The sequence below is a fragment of the Serpula lacrymans genome (genome assembly GCF_000218685.1).
Source record: "Serpula lacrymans var. lacrymans S7.9 unplaced genomic scaffold SERLAscaffold_2, whole genome shotgun sequence".
In the NCBI taxonomy this organism is placed as follows: domain Eukaryota; kingdom Fungi; phylum Basidiomycota; class Agaricomycetes; order Boletales; family Serpulaceae; genus Serpula; species Serpula lacrymans.
The window spans coordinates 1,933,921-1,956,233 of NW_006763291.1; the positions used below are offsets into that span (position 1 = coordinate 1,933,921).

The 22,313-nt window shown below is 46.9% G+C and overlaps 7 protein-coding genes across 7 annotated transcripts; 6 read left to right on the top strand and 1 right to left on the bottom strand.

The window, feature by feature from the left end:
- Positions 1-31: 31 nt before the first annotated feature.
- Positions 32-1,404, bottom strand: SERLADRAFT_457384 (uncharacterized protein; the record flags this gene model as incomplete). Its single annotated transcript, XM_007313708.1, has 5 exons — positions 32-400; positions 455-700; positions 765-1,003; positions 1,077-1,175; positions 1,318-1,404. 4 exons carry the CDS (start codon positions 1,164-1,166, stop codon positions 325-327), a joined length of 651 nt encoding a protein of 216 aa, XP_007313770.1.
- Positions 1,405-5,795: 4,391 nt separating this feature from the next.
- Positions 5,796-6,926, top strand: SERLADRAFT_457389 (uncharacterized protein; the record flags this gene model as incomplete). The annotated part of the gene is made up of 7 exons (XM_007313709.1): positions 5,796-5,830; positions 5,876-5,955; positions 6,010-6,109; positions 6,175-6,227; positions 6,292-6,628; positions 6,706-6,741; positions 6,804-6,926. 5 exons carry the CDS (start codon positions 5,820-5,822, stop codon positions 6,579-6,581), a joined length of 534 nt encoding a protein of 177 aa, XP_007313771.1.
- A 483-nt stretch (positions 6,927-7,409) lies between these two features.
- On the top strand, positions 7,410-9,551 carry SERLADRAFT_405498 (uncharacterized protein; the record flags this gene model as incomplete). The annotated part of the gene is made up of 6 exons (XM_007313710.1): positions 7,410-7,508; positions 7,674-7,695; positions 7,734-7,751; positions 8,531-8,858; positions 8,912-9,149; positions 9,207-9,551. 6 exons carry the CDS (start codon positions 7,410-7,412, stop codon positions 9,549-9,551), a joined length of 1,050 nt encoding a protein of 349 aa, XP_007313772.1.
- A 4,638-nt stretch (positions 9,552-14,189) lies between these two features.
- Positions 14,190-15,535, top strand: SERLADRAFT_445326 (uncharacterized protein; the record flags this gene model as incomplete). Its single annotated transcript, XM_007313711.1, has 4 exons — positions 14,190-14,496; positions 14,547-14,772; positions 14,828-15,167; positions 15,224-15,535. 4 exons carry the CDS (start codon positions 14,290-14,292, stop codon positions 15,507-15,509), a joined length of 1,059 nt encoding a protein of 352 aa, XP_007313773.1.
- A 332-nt stretch (positions 15,536-15,867) lies between these two features.
- SERLADRAFT_433519 (uncharacterized protein) lies at positions 15,868-18,755 on the top strand (the record flags this gene model as incomplete). The annotated part of the gene is made up of 14 exons (XM_007313712.1): positions 15,868-16,025; positions 16,078-16,168; positions 16,231-16,329; positions 16,391-16,501; positions 16,565-16,668; positions 16,727-16,839; positions 16,896-17,047; positions 17,099-17,232; positions 17,284-17,336; positions 17,390-17,691; positions 17,761-18,002; positions 18,059-18,163; positions 18,222-18,299; positions 18,395-18,755. 14 exons carry the CDS (start codon positions 15,868-15,870, stop codon positions 18,753-18,755), a joined length of 2,103 nt encoding a protein of 700 aa, XP_007313774.1.
- Positions 18,756-19,096: 341 nt separating this feature from the next.
- SERLADRAFT_457395 (uncharacterized protein) lies at positions 19,097-19,519 on the top strand (the record flags this gene model as incomplete). The annotated part of the gene is made up of 2 exons (XM_007313713.1): positions 19,097-19,203; positions 19,265-19,519. One exon carries the CDS (start codon positions 19,295-19,297, stop codon positions 19,457-19,459), a length of 165 nt encoding a protein of 54 aa, XP_007313775.1.
- Positions 19,520-19,572: 53 nt separating this feature from the next.
- SERLADRAFT_412990 (uncharacterized protein) lies at positions 19,573-20,929 on the top strand (the record flags this gene model as incomplete). Its single annotated transcript, XM_007313714.1, has 3 exons — positions 19,573-19,949; positions 19,999-20,199; positions 20,255-20,929. The coding sequence occupies 2 exons, from the start codon at positions 20,038-20,040 to the stop codon at positions 20,597-20,599; spliced, it is 507 nt and encodes a 168-aa protein (XP_007313776.1).
- Positions 20,930-22,313: the final 1,384 nt, after the last annotated feature.

The following is a 22,313-nucleotide window of genomic DNA, read 5'->3' on the forward strand; positions in this document are numbered from 1 at the left end:
GGCTAATCCTTTACACATATCGCTCCATATACAGCAAATTCAATTCCATTGGAGCATCCCATTAGCGAATACAGATATCACATCATGTCCTAGTCTATTGTGTTCCAGCGGCTAGAATGTACAGACACAACTACTGCGTTCTACACAATATACAGCTCATCGGAAATCAGTCAATCTTTGCCCCCGTTCCCCTAACCATCATCCACGATGGACAATGTAGTGAATAGGAGGCATGCGGCACTCACACACATTCGCTTCACACAGATAACATCGTTGACGTAAATCAGAAATGTGACAGTAGACAGATAACGATACACATTACGTCTAAGCCCGGAGTTGAGCGCGCAGATTCGACTCCAGCGGGCCCTTCGGGCGAATGAACTGTACATAGGCACCATCCCTGTAACGCCAAGTTAGTCCAAGGCACAATTTAACATGATAATTGTATACGCACTGCACCACCCTCTTCTCCTCCTTCAATACCTGGTACTCCTCCTTTGCAACATTCGTGAAACCCCACTTCTTCGAGACAATGATCTTCTGGCGGCCAGGGAACTTGTATCGAGCACGGCGCAGAGCCTCCTGGATGACAGGCGCATTCGACTCCTTGCAACGAATGGACAGAATAATCTGGCCAATGTTAACACGGGCAACGGTGCCATAAGGTTTTCCCCAAGCTCCGCGCATACCGGTTTGGAGCCTAAGCAAGACAACAAGACATATTTAGTTAGCGCATGTGTACGGTAGACATCGCTTATCGGTACCTATCAGCACCAGCACAGGACAACATCTTGTTGATACGGATAACGTGGAAAGGGTGGACACGGACACGCATGTGGAAAGAGTCCTTTCCAGACGTTTTCGTCACGTATTTGTTGGCACAGATACGGGCAGCCTCAAGAGCCTCACTTGACAGCTGTTCGTATTCATCGGACACTAGATGGCAGCAGAAGGGGAATTCGTCGACAGAGGCACGCTTGCGTCCCAAGTCAAAGATACGAATCTAAAGTTAACAGGGAATTATATTAGTATATAATTATTGCGGCATTTTTGCAGTATTTTCGCTTGCGACGAACTTTGGGGTCGGGAACACCACGGTTGTACCGCGATTTCGGGTATGGCTTATTCTTACAGTAACGGTAGCATCGAGCGGGACGGCGACCCATCTTGATCACCTACGAAAAAAGGCCATGTTAGCGTCATCTGACTCTTCCTAGCACCATCCATCCCAACTAGCAGCGTTTCTCGGTCCATAACCACGCATATAATCTGCAAACGCCCAGAGGAACGGCGAACGGGCGTAAGAAAGGGACTCACTTATTATGGGGGTGTGAATGAAACGGTGGGGAACGTCTCTCGAGTTGCCTTTTTGTGGTCGAAACAGCGATGACAAACTCGTGCGCTGAGTAAGTCACTTTCAGACGCCGACATGCCGGGATTTCGGCGGTGAGTAAGCTAGCCACCGGAGCCACAGAATGATTCATTCATGGCATTGCACCGAGTCAGATACCAGGCTAACACCGAGAATAACACTTTGGAAAGACGAGTTCAAGTTCGATTATGGACAGCATCGACATACAAAACAGTCACAGCGAATGTTGAAGTTAGTAATTCATTCAGTTAAGATATGATTAAGGTGAAGGAGTGTGCGATCAACGTGTTATGGGCAAAGCAGAAAATGAAGGAGTGTCGTGTTGATGATATATCTTACTTGTTATTTGAATCCTACTGCGAATGCATAATGGTATCAGTGCGAAGTCATATCGCAAACCCCATGAGAAAAAAAAGGGCGGGAAATCGGAAGCAAAAATCAAGGGGGGGAGGATAGGGAGAAAAAATCCCAGAAAGTTCGAGTCCAATCACAAGTCCGCCCCTACAGCGTCAACGACATATAGTACCTGTTGAGGCCTCACGAACAGCCCCCTCGATTCCGCATTCGAAGCGTCAGACACCGCAGGAGACGCACTCCGCAGCCGTTTCGTTCTGTTCACAGTCAGCTGGTCTCCTTCTCTCTTCAACCCCTTGTCCCTTCCCGTCCCATGGATCCAGTCCATCTTCCTTCGTCTCGCTGCGCGATCATCTCCAAAATCCCACTCTGAACCGTTCCCTCCCATCTCGAAATATTTCACGCCACCCCACGTGCCGTCATTCCATTGTCGACCCTCGAGGGCGTCCCCACCCCACCCATCTCCAAGAGGCACCTCCACCCCAACCCAAGGCCCTTGCTCCCCTTGCACCTCTCCAATGTATCGAGCAAAAGCCCGGGAAACGTTTCCGCTTTGATGAAATGATGCACGGTATTCCAATATCAAGAGTTGAACCCAATGGGGCCGGGGGCATGTTTTGCTCCACGAGGGCAACAGTTTTTTCCGTCGGTGGCGTGGAAGTCTTGATAGTATCAGCAGATCCTTTCCTTTTCAGAGGTTGGACCACCGTCGATGGGGGTATATTCTCCTTTGACTGTTCGGATAATTCCTCAGGAATGATCTCTTTGCTCTTGCCTTTATCGTCTGGTGAGGTCGGGGGTTTAGTTTCCGTAGGCGAAATTGTCGGCGTTCCATTGGTTCCTTTTTCTGGTACAGTCGTTTTACGAACCGTCGATTTGACTGCGTTACTTGATTTTACTGACGAAGTAGACTTTGCCGATGTCGATGATATTGTGCGCTTAACTTGTGGGGGAAGCAGCTTCGAAGGATCTACCGGAGAATTAGGAACAGAGGTACCGGTACCGGTGCGCTTTATCTTGCTAACTGAGGTTGCCGTCGAGGTAGAAGAAACACCAGACAGCTGTCGAGTTCGGGGAGTTTTTGATATCGTTTTCACACTGACATTGGATATCGTAGACGTTGTAGACGTTCGCCTGGAACGCGTCGCAGATGTAGGTGTCAGTTCTGAGTTAGCCGTCTTGAAGGCTGAGGAGGCATCGCTGCTTGTGGATAAGGATGACGTAGGCCGTTGGCCACCAGAAGGCACGCGTAAGGTGGTCGATGCACTGTTACGTATAGTCGACGTGCGTGAACGCACAGAAGAAGCTACAGAAGGCACCAGCGATTTAGTTTTTGCGTTATGCTGCCCAATAATAAGCTTCGATGGTGTGGGTCTCCCATTCGCGTCTGACTGAGACGATGTCCTCTTATGACTCCTTTCGGGCGGACCAACACTAGTGCGAGTAGCGGTAGACACTGACGATGCCGAGCTAGGCGACAACTTAGAATCTGGGCGTACATCGTGAGACCGACTGGGAGTGCCGACGGCATGCACGCGGGAGGTCTTCGAGATAGTGCTGCGAGCGACCGATCGGATCGAAGCAGAAGACGATGCCAGCGTTTGATCCCGATGAGATGTCCCACCATGTTTTCCGATATTGCGGCTGAGCACGCTGGCACGGAGAGAGTGCACGCTCATTGTGTCCGAGTCTGCCTCCACTTTGCTCAAGGATGCCCTGGGTCCAACTCTAGCTGGAGACATTCTGGTCGGAGCTGGACTGACAAGATCCTCCACCGGAACTTCGATATCTGCCCAAAGCGGATCAGTAAAAACGTCTAATTGGCCGAATTTTTTTTAATAATACCACTGCTAATTTCTTTGAGAGCCCAGCCCTCCAAGTTGTCAAATCCACTTTCCTGCCTGACACTCAACCAGCGTTTTCGCAGCCAGCGGAGCACCTCCACACGGGTCTCTTCGACCTTCTCACGCATTGCTGATGTTGTTGAGAGCATAGTCATTTCATTATCAGTTGCGTGGGGTCGCAATAGTATGTTTCCCACAAGAGTCTAGCATCAGAAACGACAAATGGGAGGCATCAGTCGTAAACTACTCAGAACCAAGAGTGCACTTTACCTGATATAATGTTCCCGCGTGTTTTTCACTGATGCCCCGTCGCACAGCATCCATCACCCAGCTCACCCGCTCACCATCATCGAAATTAACGCCGTCTCCTTCCATTATTTCAAGCCAATCTGGTTGCTCGAAACACTCGGGGTGGGAGCACAACACGTCGTCAATAGTTTTGCGAGCGGCTAAAATCATTTCTCTGGAGATATCAGCCCAAGCATCGATAATAGCGTCTAGCTTATGCATCGCATGTTGAGCTGCGAAGAGCAATGCAAACACATTCAGAGGTGTCGTCCTCTTCGCCAAACCTTTGAGAAGACTATCTCTGACTTTCTGCGGAAGCATCGCAAACTCAGATAAACACCATCCTTCTCCAAAGAGCCCCACCAAAGCACGCCTGGCGCCCCGCTCCAGGTGTGAGTTCTTGACATCGTCAGAAAGAGCAAACTCGAGTACTCGCGGTGCGCGTCTAGCGCATTGCCGACATCTACAGCCACCCGTGCCCCATTTGCCGCCTGTGATGCGCTCGTATTCAGCGAATTCCAAAAACGCGTGGAACAGCCCGTGCATCATCTCTTGGACGATGCGTGCCTGGATCTCGTCGTAAAGGCTGTCGAGGGATAGGTAAGTAGCTGAGCGCATGATGTGGAAGGCGGTATCGAGATCGTAAGACCGGTGTGAAAATACGAGTGTGCCTGTATAAATAAATCCCAAGGTGAAATGAAGAGAAGCTGGTGTAAAGGGAGGAGAAGGCAAGTTCAGGGTGAGAGGCTCGCCAGCTTTTGTCGGTGATCCCCACGAGAGTAACTGTGCGTGAAAATAAGGGGAGCGAGAAACCAAGATAAAACGGTGGGATGAAAAAATGGCGGTAGCGCTCTCATGATTTGTTGATGAGAAGGATCCCGTCAGCGCAATACGGACGTCTGAATAGAGACGTGAGCGCCACATGAAAACCAGATCTTTGCGTAACTTGTCTATTCTACTTTCCTCTCCGTCTCCTTCCTCGCGATTTTCAGACGTATCAAATAAAAATTCAAAGGCCTGGCCAAGGCCCTTTCCGGTATAAAGATACTCGAGCTCGTTGGAGAAAAGAGCGGGATTTATCGATGTGGGGAGACGGAGGATGGCTCCTGTCGATGTAGAGGGAGATGGCGATGGTCCACGGAAAGGAGACGGAGATCGCGAAGTACCATTTAATTCAGGTAGAGATAGTGTGGATTGTGCTGGGATTGTGCCTGATGGCGAGGAGGGATACGGCACGGGGGAGGCGACTGGGGGAGGGCGAAACGAGAAGTATCGAGCTTGAAAACTTGGGGGAGCTCGGGCATATACGATTGCTGTAAAGTATATGTCAATGTAAGGCACATATAGGTGCGCATCGTAGAGACGCTGGACAAAAACTACAAATGATATGGTCGAGTGACGTGAGACCACGACAAGGAGTGCGATGCATATTACTACTTGTAGACTGAAATCTCGAATCCATCTAGAGATAGTAACATAGCAAAGATACCTGGAGCGATAACTTCAAACACCGTGTATAGTGCATGGCGATTCGCAGTGGTCGCACCGCGAGGACCCACAGGGAGAGAATGAGAAAAAGTAGGTACGTCTACGAACCTTTATGTCCCCAGACCTCCTCAGGATCCTTGGACTTGTCGTCGTGCTCGCCTATGAGCTCCCAAACGACATCTGGGAAACGGTCTTTGGCGTGGTGGAAAAGCGATTGTAGATTGTTCTGCCAGGCTGAAGTAGAGTTTTGTGTAGCTTCATGTATACCTGGCGGTGATGTATTTGGAGCCATTTACAAAGAAAAAGACAGGAAAATAGAGGGAAAGCTTGAAGACAAAGACTCGGCCGAGCAATTATGAAGAGTTGGTTGAAGGGTATACCAGAACACGAGGCTTGCTCGGGTTAGGGTCCGCTGTAATAACTCTGACCTTTGCTTCCGTGTGGCAATTGCAGCTCAGTCAGCTGACCCTACAATGGCCCCAATGTCAGTCCTGTGCATGTTTCCGTATCTCTGCTGATATCCACACAGACGCGACAAATTCACAATACACTCAAAGGCCATCGTCTGCCAGGATGTCGAGCTCAAGGGCGATATCACCATTGGCTCAGGTACCCAATCTCTCCCCTTGTTTTCTCATCTTCGCATTTACATCCCACACACAGGTACAATTGTTCACCCAAAGGCAACCATATTCGCGATCGCAGGTGCCATCGTGATCGGCTCGGGATGCATCATCGAGGAGAGCGCAATTATCGTCAACAGGTGCATTGCCACTGTGCTATTACCATCCTTTCGCTTCTTTTACCATAGCTTTATCCCTATCCCAGGAGAAAAGAAATCATGCGCATTGGCGATGACAACCTATTTGAAATTGGCTGCCGTGCGTTCTATTTTCAGCTTCTTAGAACATTGCTCCTCTCTTAACAACTCTCGTCCTCGCTTAGGAGTGGAGTCCCCAGCAATCGGCAACTTCAATACCATATCAACACGTGCACGAGTTCACCATACCGTCCGCATAGGGTCCTACTGTGTGATCGGTGCTGCATGCGTTGTAGTTCCCACAGAAGAGGAGTCTCTCGGCGACTACACTGTCTTTTACGGGCCTGCATCGGAACGGCGCACTTGGAGCGGAAGAGGCAAGGTGCAGGAAGCAGACCTGAGGCACAAACACACAGAGTATCTCCGTGAGATGCTCCCAAAGTTTAATCGCTTGCGTAGGGGAGATGGGACGTAAACAGGTCTTCAACATTAATCGCTCTCTTTTAATCTTGACAGATTCTGGTGAGGCTGTCTGACCTGTTAAGCCAGCTCCTACTCCCCCGTCTATTTTACTTATCATTTTTTTTGGCACTGTTCAGACGGCTTTGAGAAAAGAGACATACCGATATAACCATGTACGTGTTCGGCTTCTGCCTTTCGTACTACAGGGTCTGACGTATATTTATTCCCTACTTAGTACATTAGCAAGGATGGCGATTATTCACTGCACCGCAACGCATGTCCCCTTGACGTATAATACCACGCGTTATCTCGCTGGTGGCCTGGTTCACTCATTACCACAATAATTTCCGTTCAGGCTCCCTTGGAGCGATTGGATACAAGCTCTGTAAGCGGTAATGTCCCACAGCTTGCCTTCAATTTGGGTCCTGTCGGTTTAGACTTTTGGACGGAATAAATTCCAAGGTCGCCTCGTGCTTAGACACCCACTTATCTATCTCGCCACCGTTGAGTTCGATAATGAATCAGCTAAGTACCCCTGAAATTTTGGTCCTCAAGTTCCCAAGCTCCATGAGAAGAATGAGATGACTGGACTACCATTGGTAGATTGGTTTTTAACTTTATGCTCAGTTTATAGTTGTAGAAGCAGCAACCACCCTCAACTCTCCCATGAGGAATCAACTCGAGCTCCTATACATCCACCCCACGCTCACGCTAGTGATACAAGGAACCACTCGCTCGGATAAGCTCTTTTTTTTTTCTCGAACGGGAGCATTTACTACACCTTTCGACTTGGTAAATACTTATTTAAAATAAGAACAAGTTTTCTGCGTAATCATCAACAATGATTCCGACTGGCATGAAGATAGTTGTTATTGGGAATGCGAATGCGCTGTTCTCGGCTTTGCGAGTCATGGCAACATGCAACTACGGGGGCAAGGTAGTAAGTAGCACAGGCCGGGCCTGAGTATAGTAACTGCAGTAGTTACCAAATTTAGTAGGAACGTAACTGCAATGGTTACAAAGCACGTCGTGCGCTGCAAACCAATCTGTCAAGCAGAACGCAATCATAATTATAAGCTTGTCATGATCACATAATGAATGCCAGATGGGCATATCAACAACGCTATGTATGTCATATAACTCTACACCCCGTCCCGACTCTTAGTATGTGATTGTCAGAACTGTACGTCAAAAATTTACACTTTCAAGTTCGATCGGATATTTGTATTTTACTTCAATGGTTTACCGCTTAGATTATCAATGGAACTTCGAGTTTCGTATTTCCTAGCAAGCTGGAGACAAAGAAACACTGCGCAATGTGCCCAGCGCTGCGGCTGTGATCTCAACATAACCCACCTGCGGAGCGCAGTAGCATTCAAGTTCGGAAGGACAAGTCATTCGAACATAATCCCAGACGGAGGACATGGCCGTCTTTGCCTTCTGCCTTCTTGCCATTGTACGTTGATGCTCCATGTCACTCGTGTGCCTTTTAGCAGCACGTTAGGTACGAGAAGCCGTGCCTTCTATCATAATGCGATACAATCATCTATGCCGTAGCAGCTTAAATTTCTAAAGAAAGGTGCTATCACTAACCTGAGGCGTCATTCACCGGCCTGTCGCGCGATAGTTCTATATCTGCACCGCCTCCCCTCCATTTATCAAGAGGGGTATTTCAGAATTAAAATCCAACGACTTCACCCTTTTATCTTATACCTTCCTTTTAGTGATTTCAACTACATTTTTTCCAAAACTTCTTACCTGCATTGTTCATATATTACAATTTTTTCTTCCTAAGCAAGTCCACCGCAAATACGGCTATACAAGCTAGAAACATGAACCTCAAATGCCTTCGTAAGCACTCGCTCCTACTACCATAAACGCGTCTAAGCTGTACTTACCAAACGATAACAGCCCCTCTAGATCCAAAGTCAGAATATTTATATTGTGCATCCTTCCCCGCAGCGGTGTTGTTCTCCGTTCTTTTTGGACTTGTCACAATTTTGCACATCATACAAGGATTCTATTATCGTAAAAGGTTCACTTGGGTTATTGTCATGGCTGGAATCTGGCAAACTATCGGCCTCGTCACCCGCACACTGTCGACACTAGATCAATCACAAAGCACGTACGCAATACCGTCGCAGCTGCTTATACTCCTTTCACCACTGTGGATTAACGCTTTCGACTACATGCTTTTGGGCCGCATGGCGTATTATTTTTTACCGGACCATAAAATAGCAGGAATGAGAGCAGATAAGTTGGCCAGGTGGTTCGTACTTGCTGATATCACGTATGTCTCTATCCAGAAGACTTGACGACAGAATGTAACTGATGTTCTGACAGAGCCTTCATTGTACAAGGCGCAGGTGGCAGTCTTACCACTAGCACAGATTCAACAACGCTGATGCTTGGTGTGCACATCTATATGGGAGGTATTGGGCTGCAAGAATGCTTCATTATATTTTTCTTCGGACTTGCCGTTATGTTCCATAAACGAATGAACCGAGGAGAAGGACTAGAAAGACCGAGGGATTGGAGAAGACTTCTGTACGTCCTTTACGCAACACTGGGTTTGATAACGGTAAGCTCAAATGCTGACACGAAAATGTGATGACATACTGATTATGCTGGCGTTAAGCTTCGTATAATTTATCGTCTGGTTGAGTATTCCGATGGATTTCACTCGACGATAACGGAGAGCGAGGCGTTTTACTACTGTCTGGACGCATTGCCGATGTTCTGTGCTATCGCCCTCTACAACGTCTGGCATCCAGGCTTGATCCTTATAGGCCTAGACAGTGACTTTCCTAAGAAAGTGAAAAAGACGAAGGAGGAAAAGAAGCGAGAAAAAGAGGAGGAGAAGAATAGGAAACATAGAAGGAATTTAAGTGAGGAGGATGTTCCGACGCAATGGAGAGTCAATGCATCGTACGCCGGACGCGATATGGACGCCAGTGGCTTTGAATCCGTCGAAACAGTTTAGCTTGCTGTAGTCAGGTACTATAGACGCATCTTCTGCCATTTTTATTTATACCGTATTATAGTTGTTCCAAAATATAACGGACAATTTGACGATAGTTATGGTTCGCTTTGAGAGTTAGATGCAGTAAGGGTCGAAGAATACCTACCGAACGTATATCAGACGTTTCAAATCCACGTGTTGTCTGTCCAGAAACTGACGTGCGGATCTTATTAGTAGGTGCTGGCAAAACTGTCACAACATGTAGCCAGATTGTGGTATGATGGTATGACCCTATATTGAAAGGCTAGTAAGACTTAGATAAGGTCCTTATAACATGAAAAGTAATGTGCTTCACTTGAGACTTGGACTCGGACTCACAAAGAGTCTGTAATCCGCGAACATAAATCGTCGCCGTCCAAGGAGAAACAAGCATTTAGGAAAATTCCTTATATTTTAAATGTGTTTTGTTCGCCTTGCCAAAACCGCCGTTGATAAAGAGTACTACGTTTTGGCGACGATGGGTTCATCCTGTATTAGTCGCGCACAACTGCAGTGTATATCACGAAAAAGCAAATGGGAAAGGACGTTGCAAGGTGAGGCTGCCTGCTTAATGACATGACGGAAAGTGAGACCATCGTAAATGGAGGAAATATAATCTCGTCCAGGTCGCCATCTTAGCCATCTGAGCTGCGAGAGACGGTCGGAGCTGGATGGGGTGTCGGTCTTCAGTATTACTAGCAAAGAGGAATCCACGCTGTGTACCAGTATATTTTCCTGAATGGCGTTGAAAAATGTTTCGCATTTGAGATACAAGAAAGAAATTATCACCTCAAGCTTCGGACTCGAGTCTTCTAGTAATTGAACATTTCAGTTTAAGGTTACTTTCCTGTTTGGGCAACGAACTTGAAAGGGTTGTAAAATGAGATGCACGTGCTTGTAATGTTTGAGTCATTAGGTAGTCACGTGATACACGCGCAGTACGTGATGTGACCCCAATGGCGTGTACACCCCTGTCGGACCCTAAAAACAATAAAGACTAGGTATCTGACACGATTCACCTTGACCCACAACGACGACCTCATTCATTTCGCATTCTCTATAACAAAACGTCAACATGGTTGCAACGAGAAGCAAGAAAGTAGTAAAGCACAGCTATGCGGAGCGTAAGATAGTTTGAATACAATCCTTTACATAAACTTGAATACGCATTTTCACTTTTACTAGGTGTACTCGGTGCTTATTCTCAGGCTCAAAAGGAACATAGGAGACAAAACGTTCATCTTGCTACACTACGTTCTCAAGGTAAGTACAAAGGGCTCCTCTACCTATGAATTGTTTCTAACTCTATTGTGCTCAGTTCGAAAAATAGCCGACTTCAAAAAAGATAAGCTTGGTCCTCAGTGGGCGGCATGGGTAACGAGAGCCGTACATAAATTGGTAGGCAATGACCTTTTTTTTATTAAGGAAATGACTTATGTTATGCTTCACAGGAGGACCAAGGTATCTTCCAGCCCCTTGACTCTACTGGGTACGTTAGCATGACCTCAGAAGGGAAAAAGGCGTAAGTCCTTGACTCCAGGATTTCATTTGCAACCCAGGAATGTCTTATTCTGCATCTAGTGTTTCCGTTGCCCGACGAAAGTATCTCCCTAGCCCCAGCGCCTCTTCCTCTCCGGCTCAAGAGGATGCTGTATGGAAGTCAGTGACAGAAGAGCTATCTGTTCGAGGCCAGAAGCGTAAAGGATTGTCGCGTCCAACGTCACGTCCAATGCGTTCTGTTGTGGGACGTGACAGAGACGCTGAATTTGTGGAACATGCACCCTCTATTTCCCAGCCAGGCGGTCGAGCCAAGAGACGTAGGATGACCTCGTCTCAATTTACTCAGTCTACAAAGTCCCTGTCAAACATGACCAAAGCGGAGGTAAGTATATATACTTCGCCTGCCTACGATAGTGCCTTTCTCACATTCATCACAGTTGAAGGCCAAAGTAGAAGCAATGCAGCGCGCCCAGCTCGAGGCTTCTTTGCCAAGTGATAATTCATCTAACGAAGAACTTCAGCGTCTTCAGGATGAGCTCAGACAGAAGGACAACCAACTCTTGTCTGCAATACACGAGTTGGATGAAATGAAGAGAACGACAGTCACGCCTGAAGATGGATCATTTGACCAAGGTAACGTCACAGTCAGCAGGCCTGAGACTCCTGTTCCCTCTTTGTACGTTAACCTTATATATTTGAGTGTTTAACTTTCTAATCATGCATAATCACATCTATGATAGTGATACTACGGCGTCATCCCCTTCCAGGCCTCATAGTGCTAATATGCTGTCTCGTCCAGTGCCACTCAATGGAGTAACTCGTACTCAGTCGGGCTCGATAATTTCTCACATCAGCAAGCAGCCTACGCCTGCCCCAAGTTCCCCGGGGATGGCTCATGACGACATCATACTTGGCATGAATGATGACGATGATGTATTCATGAATTCTGGCGTTGTAGATGGCCACTGCACAGTAAACGACTCTTACCAGGTCGCTACACCTGCACCTTCACCAGTGAGATCCTCTAGGGATAATGGCCGGCGCACGCTAGAAGATGCACTTTCAACATGCAAGCGATTGGGGACGCAACTTCGGAGCTCAGAAGAACATGAGAGAGCACTTCAAGGGAAAGTGCGTATCTCACTCCTTACTTTGAATAGTAACAATTTACATCTCTCAGATTATGTCGATGGAGGAGACTATGCAAGTTCGACTTTCGGAACAGCTCGAGTTACAGAATAGCTATTCCGAGTTACAGTCGAAGCACGGGAATCTTGAAACAAGTATATCCAAACAGAACGAGCAGGTCGATATGTTGAACGAAAAGATTGCTAATCTTCAACATACAATTTCTGAACGAAGTACAACATTGGAAACTAAAGAAAGTAATCTATCCGATCTCCGAGAGCATATGGCTAGCTTGGAACGTTCTATAGCAGAAAAAGAGGAGTCAGCTCTTGAGCTTAAAAATGCCGCCAAAGATCAAGTTTCGACTATCGCACGTCTAGAGGCACAAGTCCAAGAATTAACGTCAAAACTAGCAGGTTTTGATCTCAAAATTCAAGATGTTGATAAAAAGAACCAGAGTCTCATGGCTGAGAATGACGAAGCCCGTAAGAGGGAGGAAACCTTATCTTCCTCACTGGAACTACTCGAGACAGAATCAGCTTCGTTACGTGCTCAGATTTCTGCAGTGGAAAAAGAGAAACAGTCAGTCGAGACTCAGTATCGTGGATTTGAAGTCTCCCTTGAAACCTCGCGCGCTCAAAATGCAGTCCTGGAGGCGAAAATATCTGATGTGGAGCAGAATCTCAGATTATCGAAAACGGAATTGACACTCATCAACGACGAAAACTCGTCTTTGATTTCCCGTCTAGTGGAGGCTGATGAGTTCACTATAACGTTGAAGAAGAAGGCTGCAGACATCACCGATCAGAGTGCTACAGCTAGCGCTGCTCTGGAGGTGGCTCAAACGACCATCCAAGAACTTCAAAATCGCATAGAATCTTTGGAAGATGCAGCAACGCAAACCAATGAACTCGAAAAGATTTTGACAGGACGGATCGAGACTTTACAGGATGAGAAAGAAAACTTAGAAAAGAACCTCGAAGTCGCCAATCGTGTATCTGAGTCCCTTGAGGCTCGATCATCCTCGCTCGATAACCTCAACGGGGCACTGCAATATGACTTGGATGCTACGCGGCTCGAACATGACAAGGCTCAAGAAACGATCCGTGAAATCCAAATGACGTTAGACGCCGCAAATGCACAACAAGTGGAAGATGAAAAGAAATATTTGTCGAAACTGTCGTCTGTCCAGAAATCACTTGAAGCTGCGCAACTTCACGTTGAGGAACTTGACGGTAAATTAGCGTCGGCCAATATGGCGCGTGACGAAGTCGCGCAACAGCTTGAAGTTTTTGGCCAGCGGCTGGATGAAGCGGAAGTTATCGTTTTGTCCGAGAGAAACAATGTCGCGGCGTTGAAAACAGATCTCGCGGTTACTCGTGAGCAGTTGCGAGGGGCAGAGGAGGAGGTAGAGGATCTCGAGCAATCTAAGAAGGCAGACGAAGCTACGATCGCTGGCTTGCGAGAAGGGTATGCGAAGCTCAGAGCTGTTCATATGGAGTCTATCACAGAGCTCGATGATAAAGTACGTTTATCTTATATAAGGACTCGTTCGATGGCTGATCTTTGGTTGTTGCAGATTGCTTCGGCTCAGTCATCGCCCATGCCTAACAAGCGTCGCAGCTCGAGGTTCGCTCATGATAGGCATGTTTAGATTTGTATTGCTTGCATACTCGTCCCTATGTCCGCTGACTCTTTTGCGTACTGCATTTATTCATATCATATATTGTCTGTTCTCTATTTAGTCTGCCGTTCTCATCCTTTTTGTGTAGTAACGACTCATCTTAGTTTTTAGTAACTATGCCATGTCTTTATTCATTGTTTTGAACTAGGCTCGATAGACCGAAATCTCGTAGTCTTCCCTAGGCATACCGTTTAGGAGGAAGACAGTCGTTCCTCCTATCAATAGAAATCTCTGAGACTTTATACACACCTTGCTCTCATAGTTGATTAGGAATTATATCACGTGATGTTCGCGCCAACTCGTACCGCGATGTTCGCGTTCTGTTTCTTAACTTACGAGTCGGCAAGCTAACTTGACAAGGATTAGGCATTGGGTAATACAAAAGCCACATAAAATCTCTCCCCCGTTATGTCGTCCACAGAAGCTACTAGTTCTACTTCCAACCTTGATACTGCACGCTCTTTGCAAGCCAAATTGGATGCCGCTAACCTCAAGATACTGAACGCGAAGACACAGTTCAAATCTTATAAATTTGAAGGTATTGATGATTGGCCATTAGGCGAGGAGACATCAAGAGACCCTGCTATTATTGCGAGTTTGGTTGCTGCACAAATAGTACGTGAATCAGAGTGTAGTGGAAGACATGCTAACACCTCTCTATACAGTCCTTCCTACGCAAACTCAAATTCCAGTACTTGGAGCAGAAGGCAAAAGATAAATACATTAAAACGATTGTGAGCGACATCGATGACGCGCCTCTTGTCACTGCAGCAAGCAATGCAGAACTGAGACTTCGCAACGAGGGGAAGAAGGAAATTCTCAAAGCGGCCAAATCTCGGATAGCGGAGAAATATCAAGACATTCGAACTTTAGCACCTTTAGTTGAAGAGGGTTGGGCTTTAACCTGGCCTCACTGTCTATGCTGCTGACGTATTTGGTTATGTAGACTATCTTCAAACTAAGGCTCTCACAGAGGAAGCATCCAGCCTTTCCCAAAAGATTTTGGACGCCCGATTGGCTCTCACAAGATTGCGGCAAGCTCACCCACACCCACGCCTGACGATTGAATCTGCAAATGCCCAACTGGACTCACAAATAGCGGAGATGCAGGACCTTGACACGGAGCTCCAACAAGTAAATGAGAAAATTGCAGCAACCAAAGAGAATATAAAAACAGGTGCCAAGGAAGTGGAAAGGTTGCGGGTAGAAAAGGCCGAAGCAGAAAAAATTGCGAGCGCGTGTAAGGAGGAGGTGGAGGATGCTAGGATATTTGAACTCTACGACTGGTAAGAGTTCCCATAGAGAGGTCACTCCTGAGCTGTTACTGACGACGGTTACTCAGGTACACGGCTTCCCTGGCGTTGCATAAATCGTTATTGTCCTTGGAATCATCACATTCAGTGTCGGAAAATGAGCTCCGATTGACATACATGATTGGTCAGAACTCTCCATCGCCACGAGAGATATCTATTACCCTGCTCTTCCTTCCAAATACGAGGCAGCTTGTGGCCGCCCAAGTCCAGGGCGTGGAGATCGAGATAGGGGACGTTATAGACTCATATGTGCAATCAAACGATATCTCGGGGTTCTTGTGGGCCGTGCTTGCGAGGGCTCGGAAGGCGGTGTAATATTGATAGCCAAGCTATATGATATTGCTCGCTCTCCTGTCGCCCCCTTGGTCGCGGTGATGAGCCTGTATCACAATGATATGTATATTTACTATATATTGGTCGGATACCCTTAGGCTGTATCATGGTAATATCGTAGGTTATAGTCAACATTAATTGTCAGCTCGTGAGTTACTGTATTGAAAAGCAATCATTCGCGTGAGTCACGTGCAGGTCACGCCACCAGACGCGCTCAGGTTCGAAACTCCGCCCCCAGCTTTCCAACTATTTCCATCAGCGGAGGTCAGCCCCCATTCCAGTGGCAGCAAGATCTACCACACCTTTACCAGGGACCGCCAGGTTATCAGCAAACATTTGTATGTCTGCCTTACAGAGAATAAGGATTGCAGCCCGTCTGCGGCCCCGAATTGATGGCGAGGTCGAAGATACTTCCATTCAAGTCATCCATTCAGACCAAGCCGCATCCTGCATCAGCATCGCCAACCCAAGAGATCCTACACAAGTCTTCAAATTTCCGTGGGTGCACCTATGAAATAGTATCTGCGTGCTTTGCTTGACTTTCGGATAGTTTCTCGTCGTGCTATGACCAATCCTCCACACAGGAGGAAATATTCGATAGAGATGTGCAACCCTTGATCAATGTTGTTTACAGTGGCGTTGTATGTATCACCCGTCCGATTCAGGGGCCCCGAGGCCATACACTTACATAGGCACGTTTCAGACAGTTACGATCTTCGCGTATGGTGTAACGTCGTCTGGTAAAACACATACTATGCAGGGTAGCAAATCTCAGCCAGGTGTCATTCCACGAGTTGTCACAGTACGTATTTTCCCTCTTATTTCTGTCTCTTTGAGCCTGAATAATGTCCGGAAATCTACAGGCAATGTTTCAACAGAAATCATCTCTGCACAGGTCAAATGTTTCCCTGGCTGTGTCTTATATGGAAATATACAAGGACGAAGTTTATGACCTTTTAGTAAATAGGGAAACCGTGAGTCTGAAAGGAGCAGTCATCACATGCGTGGGATGCTCACCCAAAATCCCTGATGTGCAGGCTCCCAAGCTACCAGTACGAGAGAACGACGTGGGCCAAGTTTTCGTTGCCAACCTTACCTCAATTCCCATTAATTCAATAGAAGAATTTGACGCCATTTATTTGTAAGTGTCCGTCTTTTTGTGACTCCACGAGGGTTCTAGACCGCGGCCGTACAACTAGACAAGCCTCGAAACACCGTTCAGTAGGATCAACAAATTTGAATCATGCATCATCCCGGTCGCATGCCGTTTTAACAATTGAAGTGACCATGACAGATTCTTCGGAAGAGAAAAGTAATACCGATTTTTGTCGCTGACCCATACCTTAATACTCACCATTTCCCTATTAGCATTGACAGGAAAGATCAATCTAGTCGACTTAGCTGGTTCAGAAAATAACAAGCTGACTGGCAACGATCCCACACGCATGTCTGAATCTTCAGCAATCAACAAAAGCTTAAGTGTTTTGGGACAAGTGGTTCATGCCCTAAACCAAGGAGCTGTAAGTAATGTGGTAGACCATGAGAATTGTGTTGATACTCTTTGAGCGTAGTCTCGTATACCATATCGAAACTCTAAATTAACTCGAATACTTCAAGATGCGCTAGGTGGATCGTCCGTAGGATTACTCATATGCAATCTTGCTCCAGGCGTCAAATTCCGACAGGATACCCTTAATACTCTCAAGTAAGTTCCATAATGTATACATATCATTAGTAAATAACGCGTCCTCCTAAGCTTTGCAGTACGAACGAAGAATGTAGAAAATAGACCTGTCATCAACGAACGTAGTACGTAAATATTTCGCTCTCTTCTGCTTATGAGCTTCAACCTCTCCGCTCAGATAACAAGCCAAAACCAAAGCCACACTTTGCTGCCATTCAACCACCACCGCCCAAGCTTGCACCTGCCGTACTGCAACCGGTATCGACGGCCGGTTCTAGTAGTGGACCCTCCCGACAGTCTCTTGTTCCTGGTCCCAGGCAGAGTCTTGCGGGATTCTCCCGAGTGCCACGCGTCAGTGGCTTCGGGATTGGCCCTTCCACCTCTTTACCGACAAGATTGAGATCTTCCGGTGGCGTCGCCGCTGTGAAAGAAAAGGAACCCGGTGGGATGCAGCTGACAGATAAGGATATCGACGAAAGAGTGCGCACTGTGGTGTTATCTTACGTTGTTTGTATTGTATTGACTGACGGAACACGTGGCCTTGGACAGATAGCAAAAGCCGTTGAAATGGAAGTCGCGCGGCGGCTGGAAGAGCGGGAGAAGGAACGGGTCAAAGACGAAGAAGAACGGCGAGCAAAGGAGCAAGCTGCTGCAGAACAGGAAAAATCGGCATCTTTCGATCAAAGAGGGGATCAGAAGTTGCCTCCGGGTATCCTTACGCCTTTGCTGCGAAAGCATAGAGACCTTGATGACGAGCTCAAGACGCGCTTAGAAGAGCTTGAGGAGAAGTTGTATGTCACCTCTCTAACATGTAATTTGTCTGCTGAACCGAGATGCCCTTGCACAGTGAACGAGGTAATAAGGAGACCCAACTTGCCGATGTATTGTCTCCCCTGTCGAAAAAGAAGACAGGGCGAGCGTATGTGGCGCTGGCGCGCGCTCATTCCGAAAAGTAAGTACTTTCTCCTCGTTGCATGTAATATACTCATTGTAACACCACGAATCTGCAGAGGCGACCTGCAAGTAGCCTTGGAGCTTTATCGAAAAGCAGAATCATATGTCCCAGACAATATTAAACTGAAAGAGAGGTGGATACTTTTTATTGTTCAAGTCTTTTTGTGTAATATATCCCATGCCAAGCGATAATTCTGACTCTACGTTTTATTCGCCGTTGCGTGCGTAGAATCATCGAAATTGAATGGGCAGCCAAGAACAACAAGGAATTTGTGCCTTCACCGAAGAAGGTGAAGAAGGTTAAGACGAAAAAAAGAAAAGATGTTAAAGGCGTGGCCGACGGTCTCGGACATGCGCAGGGGGGACGGGAGTCGGATGTATTTGACAACGGGAAGGGGAAAAGAAAACAGGATGGCCCTAGTTTTGGAATAGAGGTGACGAATAGCCCGTTCAAGAAAATCAAGACAGAAGGTTGGGAGGACAGCATTGGTACGCCCCCGGGTCAATATCATAACATCAAAGCAGAGGGTAATGACGAACTTGAGTGGGCATCAGCGAGGAACAGCATCGATATGGAGGATGCAGCTTGATAATTACTGGTTACAGCGACCTTCTACGAGACCGTCTTGGCTTGTATTGATCTGTATTGGTTATGCATGTGTAATATGTTTTATCTGCTCGGTTATTCCTGACGTGGTACTCCTATCATCGGCTTTATTCTCAATATTATATTATCTGTCGTCACGGCGTTTCATCTTCCATTGCAGTTGGGGCCGTCGGGAGATATGGAGCATGCAGCACCTTACTTGTACGTACACCCCGTCGCTGAGTACTGAAGCCTGAGAACAGTCCTGGACTCCGCAGCAATTGAGGTCTCCAATGTTTTGTAAGCATAATTTCGTTTGCCTGAATTACTGGCTTATGTCTTTTTGGAATGTATAGTAACCATCAGAGTCCTGAAGTGAGATCTGCACTGATTCTGCAGCGCTGCAATATTTCATCACTGTCCTACTTCATCAGAGACTACAAATATTTCTGGTGAGTGTTTTAATATGTCAACTTTTTCTTTTTCCTATATTTTTTCTTCCATTTTCTACAGGTGGCCCTGAAGTCTCCTTACTTGTATAGGATGCCAAATGATGCTGAAGCAAAGAGTACTTCAGTTGAACCTTACCAGAAAAGGTTCAGAGCCATATGCATCGGGTCCACCGGGTTTATAATACCCAGCGACGTGTTGTCATTTCTGCAACAAAATCACAAACCCACGCGTATCTCCAAGATCTATAAAGATTAAGCTTTGCAGTCACGTTTGGTCTCGGCGGTGGTTCCAAAGAATGCTACCATTCAGGGTTTTCCCCATCCCCGTTTGCCGTCATGTATATGGCAAGACAAGCCCTGAGTTTCTTTGTTGACCTGGAGACTCTGCCACGCGACCATGAGATAACCTTTTGGCTGTTGCCCAGCAGGGACAATTTGGTTGCTCTCCTCCGAAGCTTTGCAAAAATCTCAGCCCCTTTCTTCATCATAGGCAGTTCGCTCAATCGATTCGTGGCTTATGTGTACAGGTCCTAAATGCTTAAAAGCTCGCACTTTTGGCCTTGAATCTCAGCAATCATGGCCTTCCGTCTTCCTACCCACTTAGAGTCTTTCATCCCACCACCATCCCAGCAGGTTCCTCAATCGAGGCCATGGCGGGGTACTTTCGTATTGAGCGGTGCCCATTTCTCCAACAGTTCTCCCAGTGAAGAGCTGTGCATCACGGCCGCAGAAACCGATGGCGACAAGTAAGTCTTCGTGCTTCATGCGCTTGGTTGCCCATTAAATGCTCTGCAGTCGTATGGATCTTGGCCTTCTCACCTTTACGTCCACTTGATGCACGACGCGATCGCACTCAAAGACGTTCAAGCTTGGGTCAAACATCGCGCCCCGCCGCTCTGTACTTTCATGCCTGATAGGCTTAGCGATGCCAACGGTAACGCCATCAACCAAGCGAATTTCCGCCAGCTTTCTCGCCTTTTGTACGAGAAACAGATGGTTCGTATTGATCTTGATGAAAGATGATGATCCATACTGATCTTCATACAAATAGGTGGCTATCGCACCTTGGCGCGTTCCGGAAAGGCTGCCTGGGGCGGGTATCATTATTTATCCCACTCAGACGTCGAGTGGCATGCTCGTCGGTGCCATATTCTTGACGGCTGGTTTTCCCGACTTTGTCGCTGCTGCGTTACAGCCACCAACCGGCAGTTCACGCCTTCTCTATGGTGCTACCGGCTCTCCTGAGTCGAGCCTCAGTTCCTCCAGCCGTCATCCTCAGTATCAAAGCTATCCTGCTCATTACGCGCAACCTCATACGACTCCATCTCCCTCTTCTGGAAATGAAGGAACCTCTGCGTACAATTCGGTGCATGGCAGTGGTCAAGGCCAGCGCTGACGTATACCTATTATTCCAAACATCTAGAATTCGCCATAGAGACTTTAACCGTTCGAGACTCGGTATTTTTTTCGCGATAATTTCTTGTATCCATTTAACGCAATCTTCTGTATCAACTGTTCAATTTCTGTAGAGATAACTTTCTTTTACAACGCTTTGTTCGTTTTCGAAGTTTTCATTTCCATATACTAACACAAAAAAAAAGAAGGAAAAAAGGAAGTCAACAAAAAAAGGTCCCCTTTATGTATCAGTTCAATAGTATAGTTTTGTATTTTTATCGGTATTTGATGTAGTGTGTAACTGATGGTTATCGTATGTGTCACTGTAGAGTTCCTGTGGACGGTAGGTGTCATGAAAACGCTTGATTTGTCATGGATGATAAATGATCCAAAGGCAAGCTCTCTCACTGAAGCTTCTTTGAGGGAAAATACGTAGTCCACTTACATTCTAGGCCACCCCATGCCTTGATTATCGCGATGACGTCCAGCACCACCCAGGTATGTAAATTCGCGAGTCCCAATTCGGTCTCGTAGCGCCATGGATCTTGTGAGTGTTCCATCGTATCCAGGCAGCATGAGTAGTAAAATGGGGGCACGACCAAGGTCGTTTCGACAGCATCTCATAATTTTGCACCACATCTTTGTGGGATCATTTGTTGGCTCGTCGAGAAAATGGACACGTGGAATAGTATTGGGTGATAGATTCAATCTACCATCGGCAGCGCTGAGCTACAGTGAAAACCAGCTGACCAACTCAATCTTGCCGAGAAGACCACGACCAGGATAGCCGACTTGGAAAGTTGTCGTCATTCTTAAAATGAACGGTTGACTTGGCCAAATTTAGACGTTTCTTTATTCACCTTCGCTTCCACTGGCTTGCCATGCGAGGTCAACAGGAAATTTCTCTTGCCCAGCTGATGACGGTCCCTTTAGCGTAATTGCGTGTGCTATCGCGGCCATTTCGGTGCTTGGAATGTCGTTGGGGGGTTGCAGGACAAAGTTCGGTCAAAGTCATTGAGCAGGGGTGCTTCTGTGACTTCGAGCCCTCGTGTACGAGGGGTTTTAGTGAACTTTTACAGAATCGGCTATCAAAATTCCTTCGTCTTGCGGTACCGCTCAAGTACTCGAGTTGCCCGAATTACTAAAATAAAGCAGATTTCTGTGAATGACCACCGTATAAGATCAGCGTATCACAGAAAGTGCATGGAGAAACATTAACACCAGATCGTATTCGCAGCCACCATAGAAACGACGGGTTTAGTCTCATCAAAGATGGTAAATCCCAGACATGTGAGAATAGGGGGACTCATTGCGTCAGGATAGTATTGAAGATGGTATTGAAACATGAAACATGTACGAACGACTTGCGGAAGACTAGCTCAATTTCCTCCCACTAGTAGAGAACCAACATGCATCCTGACGACTCGATTGGGGATTAGCTACCGGAATTTAGGAGTTAGCCTTCGTGCACCCACAGTCTACTCGTCTTGCGCAGTGAATAAGTGTCACAGTGTCCTGGCATAGGTTGTGAGTCTATAGTATCCTGTTTGGAACTCCCGATGAGGATGTCAAAAGACTATATGTGCGTGCTGGTATGGCTGCCTTGCGGGAATGCAGATCCACTCAGCTGGAATCGTGCGTCCGGACGCGCAGCACAACGCAGAAAATCATCAATTTACGAAAGCGAGACCTATGAAACGTGTAAAGCACAATAT